The sequence below is a fragment of the Pseudochaenichthys georgianus genome, chromosome 12 (genome assembly GCF_902827115.2).
Source record: "Pseudochaenichthys georgianus chromosome 12, fPseGeo1.2, whole genome shotgun sequence".
NCBI lineage: Eukaryota > Metazoa > Chordata > Actinopteri > Perciformes > Channichthyidae > Pseudochaenichthys > Pseudochaenichthys georgianus.
The window spans coordinates 22493763-22517626 of NC_047514.1; the positions used below are offsets into that span (position 1 = coordinate 22493763).

Below are 23864 nucleotides of genomic sequence, written 5' to 3' on the forward strand. Positions count from 1 at the left end.
TGCTACGTAGCAGATATAGATGCAATAAATTAAATCCACATTTTGTCCGCACCTCTTAACACGCAGTCCCCTTGGCAGATGCTAACACGAGGCGTGCAGATGCAATGTCACCACAACCACGGGGGTGATGTCATCGTGGAAAGAAAAACATAATGCACCACTACCTGCCAGTCTACGTCAGTCAGTCTGCACGGAGGAATGCACTCACACATGGCTTCTATCCTTTTTATTCAACTAGTCACTCAAATTAAATAAGGAGGAGGAAGTAACACATGCATGTTGCAGTGATTTCTTAGTTTAAAACATCTCATCTTTGCAGGCAGGCAGGAGCATGGATTCTGTAAGAGGCATGTGAATGTTGGCGGTGACGGAAGTCAAAGAATTCGGTAAAGTTATTAAGCATGATGACGCAGCAGAGTGACCTAGCCCCTGCAGGCATTTAAAAAACCCTGAAGGCTTCTGCTTATCATCCGTAAAATCCCCCATAATGCAATTTTGTTACATGTATTGTGGATGAAATGCTGCATGACAAGAGGAGGCTTATTCAGATTATGTTTAACACACTGTAGAATAAAAATACACCACAAAAAAATGTGTAGTGTTTGCAATGAGTCAGCTACAATAACTGCTGTTTGAGGATGCTTTTGTTTAACCTGTAATGATGGCAGCAGTATAGAAAGCAGACCACGCACTTAGCTGCTGCCTCACTCACTCACTCATTCATCCAGTTTACCATGAATTCTTTATCACGGTGAGCGTTTTTGAGGAGCAAAGACCCACGGCAGATGACACCAAACACTGTTAACCACAGAACTGGAAGACAAGGCAGGAAGGAACTAAAGCATAAGAAGATGCAGGTTGTACATAAAGTAAAGCAGGTCACGAGTCAGCTAAATACTTCAAGTATACTAAGTTGCCGATAAGTTCAAGGCATTTTCACACAGATTCTTCCATCGTCATTCATCTCTTTACTCTGGTACATTTTCCATGTTGCAGCTTGAGGCTCTTTTACTTGAATGCAAGTAAGTAAAAACGTAATTCTCGAAAGGAAGCCAGGTTAAATGATAACATTGTATAGAACCTGTGTTTGGCAGAAACTGAAACCTCTGACCCATAACTTCCTGTCATGTCAGCACATAAAAAGGTAGAAGAGGTCTTTTATAAGTTGGAATAGGAAGTGGAGTGAAAGGGTTGAATAAAGGAATAAACACATTTTTATGCCATAAGTCTACACATTCAGGCTTTTTTTTTTTTTTAAAGGAAAATTGCATCGTTTAAGTTTGACCTGCTAGAGAATACCTTCCTTTTAGCTGTTACATTTGGTAAAAGACAGTCTTGCTGTTTTCATCAGTTTCTAGCCTTTTTGCTAAGCTAAGCTAACCCTCTCCTGGCTTGAGCTTCATCTTAAACGAACAGGCATTACAGTTGTATTGATCCTCTTTCCTTTATCATACAGTCTCAATCATTTTAACTGCAGCATAATAACTACATGTTGATGAAATCAGGTTTTCCATTGAACTACGATAGAATATAAGCATCTCACAATGAGGAGTCAGTTTGTGAGGTACACTCAGTGTCTTCTCATACAGCCGGCTTCAGAGTCCAGCAAAAATATAAAACATTTAAAGTCTATACATCCAAGAACATTTGCTCTAGCTTAAAAGGATAAATTAATTATAACTAAAACCAGCACACAGGATATATAAGAGTGTGCAGTGCAGATTCTAAATGTGAAGGTATAAGATTTCCTGCCAACACAGAGATGTGTTAATGAATCACAACGAGGTTGGTATTTACAAAAATAACAATGACATTCATTTCATATGTCATTGCAATATTTAAAAAATAAAGTCAAATAAAGATATGTAGCTAATTTGTTTGATTTATTTTTGCGCTGGTAATTTGTAGCTTTGGGTGAAGGCAGGTGAATCACCAAGGTTTTAATAATAATGTATGACTGTTACTGTTCCTGTGGTGTGAAGAACGCACACTGCAGAGCTGTTTCTAGTGTTCAGCTTCTATTTCTCTGAAATCAGGTCTACTTTTATGCAGGTGAAGTAGGCCCACATCCTTCTCTCAGAAACTGCATGCGGACTGCTTTTAGTTACACAGAAAGTGCCACAGAAGTCCATTCATTCCATTCTATAAAGTCATTTGTGGCCACTTGGGGGCAGTGCAAAATGCTTGAACCTGTTAAGCCCTGAGCCTGTTTTTCAGGTCTCAGCTCTCAGGCTGGAAAATGACATTCCACCTTCCACCAAAACCACCCTTGAATGATGGGATAGCAGACTAAAAGCTTTAGGAATCCAAAGTATAACATATCATAAGTGCCCTGTATCAAGATTGATGCAAAACAAGTGACATTTGACCTTTTTAGAGAGGTTTAGAAAAAAAACACCTCTGCGGTCATTTGGGTGTATTTGCCATATATCTGGAACCTATTGGTCGATTTTGGTGATTGACACCTCTTTTGAACCGTTGGAGCCAATAGAATTGAGAGGGAGTTCCTAAATCCACCTACACGTTACCATTGAGGAGTGAGAGTGATGCGCACGCAGTTTGCCCAAACCGAAAGCTATGTTATGCTCTGAAAACTGAAAACTAGGCTTATTGCCATAAATATGATGATGGATTATCAGTAATCATTTCAAAGTGACACGGAGACATTGGATTAACCCTCAGCAGCGTTTATATGCGTTTTAATGCCATTGAACACGACTGTTGATCAGAAAACAGCAAAGGTAAGACGTATTTGCCGTTTTTGCCACGTTTTGAGGCGGCAGTGGCTCAGTCTGTAGGGACTTGGTCTTGGAACCGAAGGGTCGCCGGTTCGCGTCCTGATCGGACCAAAAACAATATGGAGTGAGCTGGTAGCTGGAGAGGTGCCAGTTCACCTCCAAGACCACTGCCGAGGTGCCCTTCAGCAAGGCACCTAACCTCAATACTGCTCCCTTGGCGCCGGGTACCTGGCAGCCTCTCTGCTCTACCACCTGCATGTGGTTGTGTGTGTGCATGTATATCCTCTGTGTTTGTGCGTGTGCATGTATATCCTCTGTGTTTGTGCATGTAAATCCTCCCCTTTGTGTGTAATGTGTGTAAACACAACAGAGTGGGGAAAGAAGATTCATAAAGTGTATCTTCTTCTAAAGTGAAGTTGTGTGTTGTCTTTGCTGGCCTTCGCTGCCCTGAGTTCTGGTCGCACAGTGATGATACTTATACCATTGGAATCTATGGAAGCTCAGCTTTCATAGATATCTAGTTTGTGCAGACCCGATGAAGTATACAATATTTCTACCGTGAGTTATGTGCTGAGTTTCTTCCCGTTAAGTGTGTATGACACATTAATAGGTTGTTAAATGTTAAGAAGCCCTCAGACACTGTTTCTTGCAAGATGCTGCGGGAGCCCCCGCCCCCGGGGCTTAACAGGTTAAACACAACTAGGGATGCACGATATTGGTTTTTTGAAACCGATACCGATACCTTCCTGCTTCTCAACACCGATACCGATACCGATAACCGATAATAATATAATATATATATATATATGAAATGTACCTGTAGTTTTTGCACACCTGGTGGTAAAAAATAGACTAGTAGTGAGCAAATGACATGAGCATTACTACTATGAACAAAACAAAGCCAAGAACAGTTCTGACTCTTCAAAGTGACCATATTTATTTTCACAAACAAATCTGGCAAACTTCTTGCCTTTTTCAAAAGCCTCGTCGATAGGTAAAAGCCCCGGTGCCTTTGCAGCTGGCTTTGAATTCGCCGCTAGTTTAGCAGCGCAGACGTCTTCGTACGCTTTTAACACACCATCGTAGCCATGGCGATGTTTCAGGTGACTAATCAGGTTGGAAGTATTATAGCTTGTTGCCTTTTTCCCTCCTCGTGGAACTTCTGCATTGCATGTGTTAATACAAATAGCAAGCGAACTATCTAACTCTGAAACTTTGAAATAGTCCCATACTACCGACGACATGTTGTTTACTGTCCTGGCTTCACGGCCGCACACCATTTACGTCACAGCCAGGCGTGAGTTAGGGAGCGCTGGATTTGTGAAAAACTCCCCTCTTCCTAAACCACTAATACCTCAGTACTGGCAAAACGGGAGGAGCCGAGTGAAAAACAAGCGCCCCTCACCCCAATCCACCCACACCACAGTATTTTTTTCTTTTTTTTTACCCAAAAAATATATTGTATATTATCGGGGCTATTAATACTTTTATCGGGTTTATCGGGATGACGTCATAATTCCTAATATCGGACCGATAATTATCGGGCCGATAATTATCGTGCACCACTAAACACAACAATTACTTATTTTCAAGTTAAAAAGTGGACACGGGAAAATTGCAAGCAAACAGTTGCCAATTAATTTATCCAGCATATTACCACTAGTTTAAAGTCCAGTTTGAGTGTTTCAACGCTCACAAAACCAAAACATTAAAGTGCAGGTGAAAAAACTAAACATTAAGTAAAAAGACGTAAGCTCTGTGGAGCCGAGTGGAAATACAGTTGAGACATAATTATCTTAAAAAAGCAGCACTTTTTAAATGTTTTCATTTACTCCATAAATGAATTGATAGCCAATATTAAATAATAATATAAAACTATGTATTGATGCAGCCTTAAATTTGAAACGTTCGTTTGTGTGTTTGTAAAAACGTAAGATTACACAGCAAGGCAAACCTTTGCAACATGAGCCTATGCTCGATTTCAATGAATACAAATGATGTGCACCAGATTTTAAGGGAGAGATTTATCTTGTGAGGCTGTTACTAATCTCAAAATCAAAAAATGCACTTTTTAAAAAATGGTACTCTGTGTTAACTTGACAAATGATCATTGAATGAGAAGGATAGAGTGGGCATGTGAGGTGAGCAGGCAACCTCCTCTCAGAAAAGCTTGGACCACAGAGGCACAACACAGGGGTTTATGTTGATCGCTAATCAATTCTGCAACAACATATGCTGGCAAAAAGTCCCAGACTCAATATATATTTTATATAAGAACACGCTGTTCATATCTCCAGCTTCAGGAGGACTGCAACTGTAAAACTTCCACTCATAAATCTCAGTAAATGGCTATCCTCTGACAACAACTTTATGTGCAGAGATCAAGTTCATGTAGTGTGGCTGACAGCATCTGCTGAATTTACTCTCACCCTAAAAAGACCAAGTAACAGAATCTACAGTAAACAATTCCTCTTTATATATAGATATCCTATTGCATGGCAAAGCAGCTAATATAATTGGGCAGCACAACAGATTTTTTGAAACTGCAGCAGGCTGTGATGTTTTGCTTGAAATAACAATCTAACCTAAATGTATCAAGAAACCAAATGAGTGTGGCTTGAGTTGCCTACAAATTATTGATTTCAAGTTATTAAATTGGACCCAGCAAAAGAGTTCTAATATTAAGATCAGCCTATAAATACTTTCCAGTCATCACACCAGTAGAATGACTCATGTTGAAAGCAACACCACATATTAAAATAGTCTAAAAGATACACCCGTCACTGTGCTGTGACTGTGGAAAATAAATGACCATAATAAATGCCCACCACAAAGATGTAAAGAGTTTGTGGAAAAGGATAACTGGTAATGAACTGCTATTTGAATATCTTTAAATGTTTAGTAGCTGGCTATCTTTCACAGCAAAACCACTCTTAGGCTTAAGTAACAGAAAAAGAACAATGGTCCGACATACTTTATTTTTTCACAGTGGTGGAAAGTAACTAAGTACATTTACTCAAGTATTGTACTCAAGTACTATATTTTGACTTCCAATGAATGCTACTTTATACTTTTACTCCACTACATTTCGGAGGCAAATATCATACTTTTTTCTTTTGTATGTCAACTTAAGTACACATTTGAAATCAGGAACTTTACTTGTACTTTTATTTAAGTAAAGGATCCAAGTCCCTCTTCCGACACCGCTTTTTCGTGTATTTCTTTTTCGTGATTAGAATATAAATAAAGGTAGGCTGTAAACCAACTTTACCTTATTCCCTACCCTGCTCCCCCATCTGTCACACACCCTGTCTAACACATTTAAATCAGGCAAATGATAACACTCAGATTGAAGCAGTAATACCAATCAAGAAACGCAAATATACCCATCTTACAAAATATTCATTTCAAATGCGACAAATTAGTCCAAACCTCATAGGCTTTTAAACTAAATGTAATTATGATTCACTTTAAGCATTATACCAACTTTGTGATATTCAAACACCATTACTATGGTTACCAAGGTCACCAGAGGCTGCAGCGCAGCGCTATAAATATAAATCGATGTAGTTGGTAATGGCTCACCTCTATTACAGTAGGTGCCCCCTCTGCTGAGGTGTGAGCGAGAGCAGCAAGGTGTCATGGGTAAATCTTTCTCTTCCACCATAAAATATAGCAAACTAAACCAAAAATCAATACCCAGGAAGTCTGTTATGCCCTGGCTTATGCACCTGGCTTAAAAGCTGTTTCATCTGGAGAATCAACAGTCAAAGTATCATGTACCGAAGAGACATCTGACCAACAAGCCTGAGGACAGTTTATTTCATTAAACCAGGGGTCGGCAACAGGCGGACCGCGGTCCGGATCCGGACCCAGACGCCGACCTATACGGACCCGGAGCTATAATCAATACATTAATAGGGGATTTTTCGGCTCCTCCCGCTTTTTTAATGCTGATTTGGATGACTTGTGTAATTCGTGGAGAACCGAAGAGTTTTCGTTTTGGGGGTGGGGGGAGTCCGTCCGTCAGTCCGACTGACGGACAACTTCTCACTTCAAAAAAGAAGAAGAAATCTACACCGCAAAAATAATTAAACAAGCGAGTACCTGTTTTTCCTGGCCAAAGATAGGTTCCTTGAACACAACACGAGCGTAACGTGTCTTCACGTGATATATGTCTCGTCTGAAAGGAGTGCTGACAGAGAGCACCGGAACGCCGCTCCAGCCCTTCAAATATTGCAATACCCATACGGAGCACATGCCGCAGTGTTTGCGTGGCTGTGTCTTTAGTTGTATTTATTTTCTCTATTTTATTTGTAAATGCAGCCCGAAAGGAACATTACACATATCCACAGTTTTAAGTAATGTTAATTGACAATAAATAGTTGTTTTTTAATTGTACTTTCTTTATTTGATTGGCAGTCAGTTGTTGGTTACATGCAGACGTTGATAAAGCTACAGGTCACTTCAATATATATCACACTAAATTAATTCATGAAGCAAGTTAGACATTTTGATGTTCCGGACCTTTGCACGGGGAGATTTTCTCTAACTGGACCTCGTTGAATTTTAATTGAAGACCCCTACATTAAACCCATCTTCTTTTTCTCATAACAAAATAGACTATCATATGAATTATGTATTTCACCCTAAAATATGAACTCTGCTTCCCAAAAGTTATGCTGGAATAAAAATCAAATCTATCCACTTTTTGATCCTTTGAGCAACTCATTAAAATGTAAAGTAGATCATATTCATCCAGCAATATTTGAAAGATGGAAATGATTCTGCGATCCTACACTGAACCATTGTGTAAGCGAACATCTTAACATGACTCGTAAAACATGTAGATGAAAATACATACATCTTAGAAGCTCACAAATGCATTTCAGCAGAAAACATGCCAACAGGTGAAGGCTGCACAAACATTCAGTTATTGTTCACTAACCCTACATAATTATCAATCTCCATAAGCAAATTAAGTATTATAACATCCATTTCCCAAAATATAACACAAATTGTAGTTTGCATAAGTGTTTAGCTAATTTAAAAATGAATACAAAGTCTAACTAAATTGCATTTTGCTTATTCATAAGCTAATTTACATCACTTTTTCGTTTTCTCCCACTGACTGAACGCAGAGGTACATCCATCAAACTGCAGATGATGTGAAGCGCATGATAACAACAGAAACCTTTTCAGAGTCACGTCCTTGTTAGTTATTTCAGACTGTGATGTGTTTATGATGCAGGTTAGACTAAGTATGAAACTAATAGTTTATGTATCATCACAAAGTCATCACGCCTGATAGGAGGACAAGACCATGCATGAACATGAGTACAGAGTCTTGGTTTATGAATCTAAATTCTCATCTCAAATTAAACCGTCTTTTGTATGTTTGAAGAGAAACAACTATGAACATCAGTTTGATTATTTTATGTTCATCGTTTCCATTTTAAGTGATCAGATAAATATGTACATAATCATATTCATTTCAAATATATGATGCAGCGCTACTGCTCAATACAATTATGAATGTGTATTTACATTATTGGCAGCGTACATCTAAGATGAAATGTTTAAAAACGTTATATTTAACACAAACCTTCATTACAATTTGAGCTCATTATCTGCCCTACCAATGTACTGGTTATTGTGACAAGTGGAGGTTTATGTTCATTAGCCTATTTGATGTAAACAAGTTAACCCACTGAATTGTAAGCAAGATGTGTATAAACAACATTTAGTACTTGGTACTCACAAACTGCCTCTTCGTGGAAGACTCAGCTCTTTCTGTAAAAAGAAAAAAAGAGTTGTAAGACAATCATTCAAAACGTTAATATAAACTTTGAATAATACATCATTTATTCTGATATGCAGCCCGCCGACACGAACAAAAGATGTCACTTCATAAAATATATACCGTTGAAAACATGATGATAACTCACATAACTTTATTTTTAAACATTGAAATCAGCCAGTCTTTTTATTATTGTAGTAGATTTTTAGCCCCAGAAACTCAAAAAATACTGCCTAAAATAATGAAAGTTATAACTGAGGAAGAGATTGAGGTCCCGTTTAAAATAACAAACGGCGTCCCATCCTGCTGCTGCGTTACAGCCTCATAGACATGTGGAACGAGATCACAGAGCAGGTGTGAAATACAGATCCAACTAATGGAACCTGATGCATGCATAAGTCTTTTGATGCCTTTAGTTAAAGACAACAGTGTCAAAATGCTGCTGAAGTCTCCTATTGAAGACAGAGTAAGCAGAGGTCAGGCTTTATTGTGTACTGAAGCACAGAAATCCCCATCAATGGCCTCATTGATTTCTTGAGGGATTATATGTTCTCACAACCTTGTTGCTTCAAAGGATTATTCATTGTTCAGCTTTTTCACATACAAATAAATATCACTTTAACACCCTAATGAACACATTTTTCTAAAAGCTTCCAGGAACAGATTCGTAACTAGAAAAACGACTGCTGCAGCATCTGTTGATTCGTCAGTGCCGCATGGAAAGGTATTCAATCTGAGGACCAACAGACCGGAGTGACAGACCAGCACAGCGTGTACAGACTGGTATATCCTCATGAGAGTTAACACAACTCTTTGTTTAATTACAGTAGCTTCCTGTAAAGAATCAGGTGGTTTTATCAGACATGTCCCTGTACTCACTTTTATCAGCAATTACAAAGCGACCCTGTCTGTCCTCTTGCTGTGAGTAAAGGGTGCACTGATAAATAACCAAGCTTTGGATCAGTTTTGTTTAGGGACTACAACTCCCAGTGATTCCATTAGACATTTCATTGTCGAATAACCTGATAAGGGCGAGGTCCTTGGTCTCCCCATTGACTTGGTATGTATTGGCTGCTCCCGTCAGCAGAAAAAGGGCTAAGCCCCACTCTCCCTTTGCTATCAATTAGGGCTTAATGTCTGACTCCCCCAGCTGCCTACAGAGAACCAAGGGCAGAGACTTTCAATGGGAGACATGACCACAGCTCACACAACACTAATTACCAGCAGGGAATGACTTACACTGCTGGGATATGCAACGACCCCAACACCCCAAAGAACTGTGTTAAAGTCTATAATGACGACAATTTGAGTGTAAAAAGACCTTTATTGAAAAGACACATGTGAAATCAATTACTTCCTCTGGAAAATGGTAATATGATGTCTTGTAATGACTTACTTATTTATGTTTATGATGCTTGACACCTTTAGACAGCTCGCTCCGTAAGAAAAGCCAAACGCTGAGCTTATAGAAACTAAGAAAAATGTCATATAAACATGAGGATAACACAAGTTAACAATATGACTAACCTACTTTGGATTCAGAATGCTTCCACATGCACAAGGGATTCACACTAAACAATGTATGCATGAACTGCAGCATTACCATTTGAAATGTTATCCTTTTGAGAACCACGGTTTCCTATTCAGTCTCTTTAACACAATATTAAAGTGTGATTATCACAAGGCATTACCTACTGGTATTATTAGCAGGGTGGTAGGGAAACAAATATATGTTCTCCCTTTTATGAGTAGAATTCACCTCTCATCATGCCTTAGAGACATTTCTCTTCATGTGCTCAGATTCAGAGTGGAGCCTGAGCCGTGTGTCAATGTCATGGTCACAGTGTGTGAGTCATGCTGCCGCCATATCAACAGCCGAGACCGGAGGGAGACATTAATGCAATGAGAGAACCGCATGTTTTGTACATTCTTGTTTTGTTTATGTAGAAAATATACTCTTACTTAAATGTTCACATATTTGAATTATAGATATTTTTATTTGTATGTGTTAAAATGGCTGAGGCAGTTGTCCACCAATTGGAAGGTTGCTGGTTCAATCCCTGGCCACAGTAGTCTAGATGTTAGAGATCCTTGGGCAAGATACTGAACCCCAAATAAATTGCTCCTGAGGGGCACAACGGTGTGTGTGTGTGTGTGTGTGTGTGTGTGTGTGTGTGTGTGTGTGTGTGTGTGTGTGTGTGTGTGTGTGTGTGTGTGTGTGTGTGTGTGTGTGTGTGTGTGTGTGTGTGTGTGTGTGTGTGTGTGTGTGTGTGTGTGTGTGTGTGTGTGTGTGTGTGTGTGTGTGTGTGTGTGTGTGTGTGTGTGTGTGTGTGTGTGTGTGTGTGTGTGTGTGTGTGTGTGTGTGTGTGTGTGTGTTAATATGTATCGCTACTGATAAGGATGATGAAAAGATGAAAGCTGGCTTTTTTGTTTAGAGTGTTAAGAATGAAAAAGTGCTAAATTAATTCTATTTACCATTTAATTACTTTGTATATTAATACAAGTTGTAGTTGTGGTTTGAAGTATACAAATGTATGCGAAACACCCTTTATTAAAGCTTTGGGTAAGGCTAAGTAATTTGATTAGATTGGATCAGCATATTCTCAAAGGCTTCTAAAACTCAAAAACAATTAATAACAAAATACAAACATTGCATTTTTTTTAATTACATTTCAAGTTTAAGGGTTATAGTTTAAAGATGATATGTTGCAAGCTACAGGGCACTACTTGCACAAACGACAAACTAACATCACTTTTTCATCTAGGATTTAAATGAAAATGAATAGCGCTGCCGTGTGTTTTTCAAAGTCAGCATCCTGGTTAACATAAATACAGGTATTTCTATTAGATGTTATGATCCCTGTGAGGCTGAGAATCGTCAAACGGCCAGTACAAACTGAGAGTAATTGCATGAAAACCTTTCATCTTTGAAAGTTGTCGGTTAGGGAAACAAACCGCTGTTGACATTAAATCTTGCATGTTTAAATCATTTGTTTATCCGGTAATCTTTCCAATGCTCCAGAGAAAACTATTCCGACACGATGAACACGAGATGGTTTATTGTTCCACAGGGTAAATGTCAATTACTGACCTCTAGTAACAACATTTCCTCTGAGCGACGCCACATCAAAGCTGCGGTATTGCTCGTGTGAAAGGCCTATGTGTAATGGATCATTAATTATTCCCTTTGATTTATTTCTGGATTTTCCTACATGCCAAGATCACAAATGTTCTTGGTTTTACTTTGGGTTGCCGCTGACTGGCAAGAAAACCCCTATTCTATATTAAGACATGTCATCAAACAATGTTAAATCCTCCTAATCTTTCCTATTGCATCTGGATTCCAGTACGGATATCCTGTATCAAGCCGACAGTTATGTGTTAGGATGGCTGACCAGATCTAATAAACTACATTGTAATAAGAAGCTAAACTTAGTCAGTATTTGCAACCCTCAGCAAATGGTTGCCTTTAGTACCTTGAGTTATATGTCCTTTTGACAGTGAGGGCTGTACTGGAAACAGACGTGCTTACATGCTATTAGCGTGTGCTCGTATTTTAAATAACTTGACTTATCCGAAGCCTGAAAACCTGCAGGAGTCGGAGACTAACATTTTCATTGTGCTATACACAGGAATAAGGACAGCGTGAAGCACTCAATAGATCATTTGAATATGCATTAAACTCAAAGGAATCGTCCCTACTTGATTATAACTTTATTAAGACTTAAAATATATGACTTAAAATGTACTGCATACACGATCATCAAAGATTAGAGCACTGTTCTGTGGTGTTATGCTTTAGATGTCTTTGGAAAGGCATTGAGAATGAAAAAAAGTTCCTAATTAAAGACTTTACTCATAATTAGGTTCACTTCATCTAACCTAAATGCTGCTTCAAAGGGAAACCTCAAGTGTTGGTGGGGAGATTAGGAGAGGTCTAATAAATCAATGAAGCTGGTTATCTGCCCCCGACACATGCCATAGGAAGAAGACGGACATTAAAGAACCGTTTGAAGATCTAAAAAGTGCATACATTGACCTCAAGTCAACAGTCTGTTAACAGTTCATCACCTGAATCATATAGACACTACACATACGCAGCCGACTTGCATTAGGCATGACAACAACATCGGTAAATGCAAACCTCCTGTCCGAAGTAATATGTTCCACCATTACGCCGCCTCGACCTGAGAAATATTGATTTGTGAGCCAACAGGGAGATCCAACAGTAAAGCACACGAACAGTTGGAGCGCTTTGCTGATTCAATGTGTTGGCGTCTTCCACACATTGCTCCTCGTAGCAACATGTCAGAAGTCAGACATGCTTAATCCACTGCCTCGTGCAAAGTTGTTAAAAGGAAAGTCCTTAAAAGGCTGGCGCAGGGCATAATGTCCTGCCAAGCTGATGATCACATTTGAATAAGGAGTTCCTTTTAACGTCATGATAATGGGCTCTTAAAGCCAACATAATTGATTCAAGATACTCACACCTGTCTAACTTCTTGTGAGAACTACAGTTTACAAGTTGCACAGGCTCCATCCACTAGAAACACATTCACAAAACTGCTCCCAGGATTTGCCAAAATGTCTTGCTTATATATTACTGTCCATCCGTGATGCACACATTGTATTGCTGTTGCGCATAGTCTTGTTCACAGCTGCCACCAGGTGTTAATAAATAGAAATGGCATATGTATACTTTACAAAGTAACTTGCTTTTGCATCTTTCTAACTGATGTCTCCACTCACTGCCGTGTGTTCATGTGGGACAGGAGCAAATGACAGAAGTGATGTTAAAGTCAGACGACAGACGGGATGAACAGCTGGAGATGACAGGACTGGAAACTACTAAAGTGGAAACAGGAGGTACTGTGAAGACGCGGGGAAAAAGAAAACTTCAGTGCCGGGAGTCACTGCATACAACAAGCTGTAAAATAGCAAGGAAATGTGTAACAAAAAGGCAACACAAGATTAAGAAATGCTACTAAAACCACTAACAATACTGACCGAACATGATGCAACCAGGCTTTAACCCACAGTTGTGGTTATATCAACATGGTTTATAGACCAACCTTAGTGCTGTACCATCACTTCTCTATCAGCCAGGCTACATCTTCCCATCTGGCTCATGCCACCGCACACAAACGGCTCTTCAGAGGCTCACTCCTCAGTGCTTGATACCAGAAGTACAGTAAAACTCACAATGTAGTTATTTCTGGCTGGCTGCTCCTAATTAGGGTGAAAGACATGCTATAGGCATCGTTCAAATCTATATAACATCCTACAAATCCTACATAATGAGGGAACATGGTGGGTATATGCTTTACAAACCAGAGTAAAGAACCTTATGAGAATAGAGACATAACAATAAAAAGTAAACTAAAGGGAATATCATCTTAAGCAAAGATGTGATCAAAGTGGAGAGCAGAGGTGCTTGTAAGACTGCCCATAGATGTAGTGAAACATTTCTGAGTTAAAGTTGATACAAAAAATACCAGCGAGCAAAACATCATTTTCAAATCATCCAGTAAAGCAGACAATAGTCTGAGATGAACTGAACAATATAAGCTAACCAATGGATCCAGAACTCATGAACGCATCTGAAACAGGGAAGCAATAGCTCTCCTGTGTATTGTTGCTTGGAAGATGCCGCAGTTATTTTCTGTCTGAAAATATATCTGCACAGTTACATTCCCGATGCAACCAACATGAACACGTCAGAGAGTTTTGACATGTTCTTACATGAGATCACCACTTTTCTATTCCACATACAGCATGTCTCCAGTGTAACAGTGTTCGAAATGGATTGTTGGCCATATTGTAGGTTTCATTTTGTACATATTGGATATTTTTGAGAATGCTGCTGCAAAGCTTTACTCAATCTCACAATGATGAAAGTAAACACACTTTGAAGAGAGATATTTGAGGATGTTGTGATATCACATTAAAGGATTCATTGGAGATTTGTGAAAAATGTGTTTCAAATAGTTTAAGGAGAAGATTGATAGCTTTGAAATTTAACAGGCACATTTTTCAGACTATCAAGTTTCAAAAGAAGATAATTCACTGAACCTACAAGTGTTTGTTGACTGTTACAAGAATACTTATTTGTGAACAAAGCCAAGCAGCAAATGTTACATTCAAATATGTCAACGTATTTCCCTGGAGGCTAAAAGCACAGACATCCTCTGCACTGTAAATAGTCCGGTTGTTCCCCTCCACAACACAAACAAGGTCTGACTCCAATGATGTCATCCCTTCCTGGTCGCAGAATGAATAGCAAACTGTTGAGCTAAACCAGCTTCATTCATGTGCCGGACAAACTGACTTCCGTGTTTCCTTTCGAACGTGAAAGTTAGAGCGCTTACAGAAAGCCTAATGACAGGAGCGGCTATTGTGCTTGGTTTAGCTGGTGGGTGGGTGTGTGTGTGTGTGTGTGTGTGTGTGTGTGTGTGTGTGTGTGTGTGTGTGTGTGTGTGTGTGTGTGTGTGTGTGTGTGTGTGTGTGTGTGTGTGTGTGTGTGTGTGTGTGTGTGTGTGTGTGTGTGTGTGTGTGTGTGTGTGTGTGTGTGTGTGTGTGTGTGTGTGTGTGTGTGTGTGTGTGTGTGTGTGTGTGTGTCGGTGTGTGTGTGTGTGTCGGTGTGTGTGTGTGTGTCGGTGTGTGTGTGTGTGTCGGTGTGTGTCGGTGTGTGTGTGTCGGTGTGTGTGTGTCGGTGTGTGTGTCGGTGTGTGTGTGTCGGTGTGTGTGTCGGTGTGTGTGTCGGTGTGTCGGCGTGTCGGCGTGTGTGTGTGGTGTCCAACAAAGAAAAGAGAGATTAGGGCATCAGTGCACACACTTACTGTTTGGAACCATTTGAAAAACGCAATTACAGAAATGTTATTAATGGGTTCCTCTGTAGAAAGGAAAATCAAAAATACAATTCAAAGAGCATGAATTAAAATGTCAGAATTTCAGATTCTTTTGTTGAGAAAGATGCATAATCACAGAGGAACATATTGCCACTAAATCTGTGAAAATGAAAGTAAAACACTGCAAGGCTCAATAGATTGGCTTGACAGCTAAATAAATAAAACACTGCAGATGAAAAATGTGTTCTGAAACAAGTGAAACTCACCTTAGTTGATTATGAAATGAAGGAACACAAGAGCCCTTCCATTGCAGAGTGAAGCCTAATTAAAACAAATGACGCACCGAGTTTGTGATTCAAAACACATGCCGTAGTTTGAGCTGAATTTAAAAAAGGCTTGCTCGGTCAATTACTCTGCGAGTGGCCCAAACTAGAGAAAGCTTAATTATAAATCCAGTCCAATGTAAGGTTCACTGTAACACCTACTGCAGAGTGCGTCAGCTCGGCTGGAGGAAATGATTAATGTCAGAAAGGTCTCGGATTAAAAAAATATACGACATGTGGTGTTACAGAACAAGCCATTTCCTATTTCAGAACACTCCGTCCTCCCTTTCCACCTGCGTCTACAATGTGTCTCACGTTACAGCCGAGTGTTGGCAGAAATAATTAGATGAATTACATCACTTGTTAGCACTTCCTGAATTGAGCTTATAACTCAATCAGGATGTTCTGACAAAAAGGCGAAAGCCTCACTAAAAAGTCAATTAAGAAAACAAAACACTTTTCCCAAACAAACCATTTATCTCCATGAGTATACCTCGCAGTCCTTCTGCCGAGAGCCGACACTAATTCAATGTGACAAACGATTTGAGGCGGTTTTAAAAAGTAACACAGTCTGGACACAAATAGTCATTTCCAAATATGTAAAAAGACAAATAACATTTTGAAAATTAAAAAAGCCTGTTTTCCATCACCTGTTAGAACCTGAATATCCTAATAAACCTATGTAGTACATGAACACCCTCCACAGGACAAAGGCACACCTCTCCAGCAGAGCCAGTATGCTGCTCACCCTGCACTGCCAAAAGGGTCTCAAAGTACTAACTGTGTTCCGTTAAAAGAGCAACACAGGAGATGAACAAGCCACGCATACATACGGAACGGTACAAAGTCAGCCTGCAGCTCAGACACAGCTCCACACGGTACATGTGCTCGCCTACCTGTAACCCGCGTCTCCTCAGAATGCTGGACTCGTCCATGGTTAAGAGTCCCGACTTATCATCCCCTCTTACCGGTGCATAGCCGCGCTGCACAGCCTCCGCTCCAGCGCCCTGCTCTCTGCCTCCTTCAGGATAAATGTGATCTTACAGCGGCTCAACACTTCCATCAGAACTTATCTGATTGGAAGGCGTCAGTCAGCTGACACCTCCTCTTGTTCCTCTCCTCTGTAACTTCAGGAGTGAATGAGAGAGATGTAGCGAGCGCAGGGAAGAGAAAGAGAGAGGGAGCATGAGGGAGAAGATGGGCAGTGCTAATTTAGCATAGCAGGGGGTGGGGGTGTGTGGGTGAGGAACGGAGGACAAGTGGGAGCCCCAAGACTCATTGCTCTGAGCAAGCCACGCTTTTTGAGCACCCTAGGTGACCATGAAAGAGAGGATATCCTTCCAAGCATTGTTCTGCTCCAACTCAACAATGAATCCTACATCCTGTCTGCAGCTTACAGACCTCACTGGTCTTTTGCAGTGAATGAGTCGCATGAAGACTACAAGATTTACAGTGGAGGAAACAGGATGGCAGAGACAACAGTTTCCATTATATGTGGAAGAGAAAGAGAGTGAAAAAAGTGTTTTCTATGGAAGATAAAGAAAATAATTAGCAAGCTGTTTAGGTGAAAAAATGTTGCTGCCCAAGACCTTTAAAACCTGCTCTGAAAATGTCACCGAAACTGCTGAGGGCCAATTTGTAAACAAGAAATACTTCCTTTCATTCCAAACAACCCAACACTGAGTCATTATCATGCTGGAATCAGCTGCACCTCCCTGCACAGCCTGTGTACTGAATATCCTGTGTCGATTTCCAACAATTTCACGCGCTGCTCTGTCTCCTACAGCTATGCACGGAGATGAGCTTTTCGTCGAGCGACCGCAGATCTTCACACTCATTAACTCAATGTCCCCACACCTTCCTGAATTATTAGGAATTTGGAAAATAAGTTGTTTCAATTACCATGCCGACAATTTCTCTCCTGCAATTTCGCATTCTGTGTTTTTCTTTGCCCTCCTCCCCTGTTCACTTTCTCTTTTTTCACCCTCTCTCACTCATTTCCATTCACTGTGGCACTGCTTTGTGAATATTAAGTGGGCCCCTTCCATTCTCCTCAACGCCAGCCAAGCTCAAATGATTTCTCTTGGTAGCTGTCACTCCATACTCTCCAACTACTACAGGCTGGTGGAGGAGGTGTACGGGACTGTCACACAGGTGATCGCTACATCAACTTTCCCATTTCAAAACCTGTACAGAAAGAAACAGAAAGCTGATGGGAGTGTTGCAGTTGGATTCGTTTGTGCTGAGGTGCCGATAAGAGAGCCAGGAGCAGAAGGCTCAGGTCTGCGCTCGGGTAATCAGGCAGTTCTTTCTTTTAAGAAAGCCTTTTATACCCTCAGAGGTTGAGGATTACAGTAGTCAAATTGTTGGGCTTGAACAATGCCAACCAGATTACCTGAGGGAATTAAAGATTCATGTAATGTTCAGTCAATGTTCAATGCTCAGTCTGCGGCTGCCTACAAGAAGAATTAAGGAAATTCCACATTGGACCAACACTGAAGATGAGAAGTTGCAGGAACACAGGGGAGGGGCCATTTGTCTTATTTAATAGAGAAGAGTATGTACAATACATAGTGTCTGTATAAGCAACATACATCTAACAACAGCACAGAAAATTCATCTTCACCCTTTTTGTCAAAACTTTGACCTGGTGGTAGCACTAGAGGAATATTTAGGAGATCACCAAAGTAATTGGAATGCATTAATGGGACACCTTCAATGTTGGCTCAAAATGTATTTGCAATCCAGCCAGTGGTTCTGTTGGATATTTAAGCGTCCGACAGGGAAAAATGGGACTAAAATGGCTCTAAACAATAAATACTTGGAAGCAGATTCTTTACTGCGAACATGTGCTTCTTTACGTGTTATATGTCATCGTAAATTGTATATCTTGCTTTTCGCACAATGGACAAAAAAGCTGTTTGAATATGTTATTTTGAGCTTTAAGAAACATTTGTAGTGATGTTTCTATTTACTAAAAGCTATATATTTAAAATATCAGCAATCATTTAGTCATTTGTAATCCAAAATTCCATTCCAAAAAAAATAAATATTGATATAATTCAATAAAAAACACTAGATAAATAATAATAACAGAAGCCCTTAGAAGATAACATGATTCATGATCATAGACAGTGTAGATAAAAGGTCATGATTCAGGGCAGCTATGAGGCAGACACATCGTGCCAGTGGCTTTGGAGCACAGCCACAGAATTGCCTTTGGGAAAAGACCAGGGGTTGTCCGTGAGTCATTTCCTCCTGGCAGGTGGGCAGAAGAAGTTGTTTCCCTTTGCCTTTGGAGAAAAAAGGGGGAGCAGGAAGTGAAAGCATGCAGCGAGTGCTGATTGAGAGACCCACAGCCTCTGCTCTGCCCGGGCTTATCAGACCAAGAGGCAACCTGCAGATGTGAGGCCGGCAGAGGAGGGACATGGCCCTGTGAAGAGAGCAGCGAGGAAAGGAGGAATCAATTCCTTCCATACAAAGCAGTGCAAAGAATCCATCTGACCACCAAAGGAGCGAGAATATCCGCCCCTGATAAAACCCTGCAGAGCCAACCTCCCAGCGGACGAGAAGTCTTTAACCTTGACACCAAGCACGAAGATAGAAACCAAGACGAACCGACAGCTGCAACACATCTCTCTCACTTCATCCCTGTTTTTTTCTATTTTGAATACATTGCAACAGCCTTGCAAATGTAAGCATTCATAAGATGAGAATTATGTCAGCTTGAGTCCACTGGAAAAATTCCAATAGGCTTTCTCCTTAATTCATTTCCGCAATTTCATATAACAAAGTCAAACTGCATAACACCGTCCGTCACATTGAGAACTGTATCTGTATCGGATTTCCAAACGGAGGTTCTGTAAATAAATAAAAAATCAAGAACCGAAATAATTGAACTATTCATATCTTAGACTGCACTGTAACTTTTATCTTTCAATGTTTATTTTATTAGCTTTTCTTTTTAATGACTGATTTTAAATGCCATTTTTTAATGTCTTTCATTTTTTGTTTTTCTTTTAATGTTTCTTTTATTATCTTTTACCGTTTTTAAATGCCTTTATCTGAATGTCTTTCATTTTTGTAAAGCACCTTGAATTGCCTGGTGCTGAAAGGTGCTATATAAATAAACTTGCCTTGCCTTGAAACAGAGCGAATGACAGGGGTTCAACGTCTCAACAGCAATGACTTGATTTGGACTTTATCACAACTATGTTTACGGCAACATACTGCATGGTTGGTCTTAGTCATTTTGGGATGGGTTTCCAAAGTTATTCTGTGGAATACAAACAGTCAAGAGGAGAACAATAGAGATAAAAGCAATTCACAAAGATTAGCTAAATGTTTATTTGCAGTAAGGTAGTATTACTAATGTGTATTGTTATTCTTTAGTTGTTGACACACACTCTCTTGTATTAAAATCAAACTACCTGCAGTGACACAGTTCACCATTTGGTTAAAGGAGGCCCCATTGTGCTTTCTTTTAGTTGTTTTCCCTGTATTGTGTTATATAGGTTTGTGTTAGAGATGTCCCGATCTGATCACGTGCTCCGATCACGTGATTTTCAAAAGATCGGAAGAAAAAATCGGGGATCGGAATTCTTGTTTTTCTTTTATAATTTTTTTCTTTTATTTAAAGGTGGGGTAGGTAAGTTTGAGAAACAGGCTCGAGATACACTTTTTGTTATATTCCATGGAATGCTCTTAACATCCCGATAGCAATGAATATCTTAAGTGCTTTGACAAAAATCCATAAATAATTTCATCTGTGGAAGCCGTGGCGCTGTAAAAAGCACGACCAATCATTTTAGCCGGCCCGGCTAAAATAACTGGATGGCCTACCTGCCTGTCAGCCTTCCATCTGTGCACAAACTTATCTCGTTCCCTCATTGGTCATGTGCGTGTTGGAGGAGGGGCTCTGTAAGGAAGTGGCAGATTTGTTCCGGTTGTGTATTTTCAAATTCTAGCGCACTCAAGCTGGTTTCTCCAAAATTACCTACCCCACCTTTAATGTTACAAAACAAAAATGACCATGTTCACGTCTTAAAGTCATCCTGAGGCCTTAGTTTTGGTTTAAAATTACACAACATCATGTATGTGTTGCTTCTTTTGGGCTTGTTTTCATAGACCTGGTTGCTTATTTCTCTCAAATCTGGCAACAGAGTGGGCGCAGTGTCTAATAGTAGCAGTAAGCTAACGAGAGGCTACGTTCAGCTGGTGACTCGGGAGTCGGGACAGAGAAAATGTCAGGAGTTTGGAAGTATTATAAAATTGAAAGCGAAGGCAGTGTAACAGCCAGATGCAATGTTTGCAAGGCGGAGGTTCCGCGTGGTGGAAAGAACAGAGCTACTTTCAACGCGACCAATCTAATACGCCACCTGAGAAACAAACACCAACAACAACACTACGAGTACACAGCGGCCACTCAGGTAACGGCACTGAAACAACAGACACTTTCAGGAAAGAAAAACTGCCCCAGAACAGTGAAAAGGCCAAGAAAATAACAGCCAAGATAGCTGAATTCATCGCGTTGGATGACCAGCCAGTTACCTTTTTTTCTCTTAAAAAAAAAAAATCTGTATCGGCAGATTGTCAAAATCAAATGATCGGAATCGGATCGGGAGCAAAAAAAGGTGATCGAGACATCCCTAGTTTGTGTGCATGTAAATGGTCTGCAAAGGCTAACATCCCTGTGTTCCCTCCAGGGGGAGTTTCTCTCCCACACTAATGGTCCCTTTTCAAATTCAGATACAGTTGTAGGATGAAATCAGCCTAGGCAAGGCAAGGCAAGGCAAGTTTATTTATATAGCACTTTTCAACACAAGGCAATTCAAAGTGCTTTACAAAAAATGAAAGACATTAAGCATTAAAAAAGAAAAGCTAATAAAATAAACATTAAAAGGAAAAATACATGGATAAAAGTTACAGTGCAGTTTAAGATATGAATAGTTCAATTAAAAGCAGCGACAAAAAGCAAAGTCTTCAGCCTGGATTTAAAAGTAGTAAGAGTTGCAGCGGACCTGCAGGTTTCTGGGAGTTTGTTCCAGATATTTGGAGCATAATAACTGAACGCTGCTTTACCATGTTTAGTTCTGACTCTGGGGACAGAAAGCTGACCAGTCCCTGAAGACCTGAGAGATCTGGATGGTTCATAATTTAGCAGGAGGTCAGAAATGTATTTTGGGCCTAAACCATTCAGTGCTTTATAAACCAGCAGCAGTATTTTGAAATCTATTCTTTGACACACAGGAAGCCAGTGTAAATACTTCAGAACTGGAGTGATGTGATCCACTTTCTTAGTGTTAGTGAGGACTCGAGCAGCGGCGTTCTGAATCAGCTGCAGCTTTCTAATAGATTTTTTAGTGAGACCTGTGAAGACACCATTGCAGTAGTCGAGTCTACTGAAGATAAAGGCATGGACAAGTTTTTCCAAATCCTGCTGTGACATTAGTCTTTTAATGCTAGATATATTCTTTAGGTGATAGTAGGCTGATTTAGTAACTGTTTTAATGTGACTGTTGAAACTCAGGTCAGAGTCCATGACTACACCTAGATTTCTGGCTTTATCTGTTGTTTTGAACATTGCACACTGAAGCTCAGCGCTAACTTTTAAACGTTCTGACTTGGCTCCAAAAACCATTACCTCAGTTTTATCTTTGTTTAATTGGAGAAAGTTCTGACACATCCAGTCATTGATTTGTTCAATGCACTTACTCAGTGTTTGAATTGGAGCATAGTCTCCTGGTGAAATTGTTACGTACATTTGTGTGTCATCTGCATAGCTATGGTAACTTATTTTGTTGTTCTTCATTATCTGAGCCAGTGGTAGCATGTAGATGTTAAAGAGAAGAGTCCCCAAGATGGAGCCTTGAGGAACCCCACATGTCATATTTGTCAACTCAGATGTGTATTTACCTATAGAAACAAAGTTGTTTCTGTCCTTTAAGTAGGATTCAAACCAATTTAGAACTGTTTCCGAAAGTCCCACCCAGTTTTCCAGTCGGTTTAGTAATATGCTGTGGTCAACAGTGTCAAACGCAGCACTGAGATCTAATAATACTAACACTGAAGTTCTGCCACTGTCTGTGTTTAAGTGGATGTCAAAGACCTTTACAAGAGCAGTCTCAGTGCTGTGGTTTGTCGAAAGCCTGACTGGAACACATCGAAACAGTTATTTAAATGCAAGAAATTACTCCAGGTTTGATATGGGCCTGTAATTGTTCATTACTGAAGCATCTAGATTATTCATTTTTAAGAGCGGTTTAATGACTGCAGTTTTCAGGGCCTGTGGAAAAATACCTGAGTGAAGAGATTTGTTTACTATATGAAGTAGTTCTGAGGCCATGCAAGGTAAAACATCTTTGAAAAATCCTGTTGGAATAATATCAAGGCAGCAGGAGGAGGATTTCAGAAGTTGTATAATCCTCTAGGTTTTTATCATTAATCTGATGGAATTGTGTCATGATGTCTGAATTGATGTTAAGTGCACACAGAGACAACACATTTGCTGTTCCTGATGCAGAGGCACTGACTGCTTGTCTGATTTTCTGAATTTTGTCAGTGAAGAAGGCAAATTCATTGCACGCCCTGGTGGATAGAAATTCAGAGGCTACTGACACTGGGGGGTTAGTTAGTCTGTCGACGGTAGCAAACAAGGCATGTGCGTTGTTTTTGTTTTTGGTAATGATGTCAGAGAAGAACGATTGTTGTGCGTTTTTCAATTCCAAATTATAAAGGCCAAGTCTCTCTTTATAAATGTCAAAGTGAACCTGGAGATTTGTTTTTCGCCACCTGCGTTCAGCTTTTCGACATTCTCTTTTTTCTGTTTTCACGGTCATGGCCTTTCTCCATTTAGATATTTTCTTCCCAGTCACTTCCTTTACCTTAATTGGAGCAATGGCATCTATACAATTTGTAATTTTTGAATTAAAATGATCTACTAGCTCATTTACTGAGATGTTAGCAGGGGCAAGTGTGGTAGAAAAATTCTGAGTAAACATTTCCCCAGTATTTTCAGTTAAATATCGCTTTGTGGTTACCTCTTTTTGAACATTTTTGTGAACACAGGAATGGTCAGACAGTGCAACATCAGTCACCACAACCTTAGAGATATTCAGACCCTTTGAGATAATTAAGTCCAGAGTGTGCCCCTTAT

At 39.9% G+C, this 23864-nt stretch overlaps 1 protein-coding gene across 5 annotated transcripts in view; it reads right to left on the bottom strand.

Moving 5' to 3' along the window:
- mast4 (microtubule associated serine/threonine kinase family member 4) overlaps positions 1-23864 on the bottom strand; it is an 86300-nt gene that overhangs the window by 36857 nt on the left and 25579 nt on the right. For 4 of the 5 annotated variants that reach the window (XM_071205039.1, XM_071205038.1, XM_071205037.1 and 1 more), the window contains exon 4: positions 8500-8531. In XM_071205039.1, the coding sequence (XP_071061140.1) occupies positions 8500-8531 (32 nt within the window). Of the gene's footprint in view, positions 1-8499; positions 8532-16605; positions 16812-23864 lie in introns of those variants that run through there. The other variant, XM_071205043.1, reaches the window with a different exon arrangement.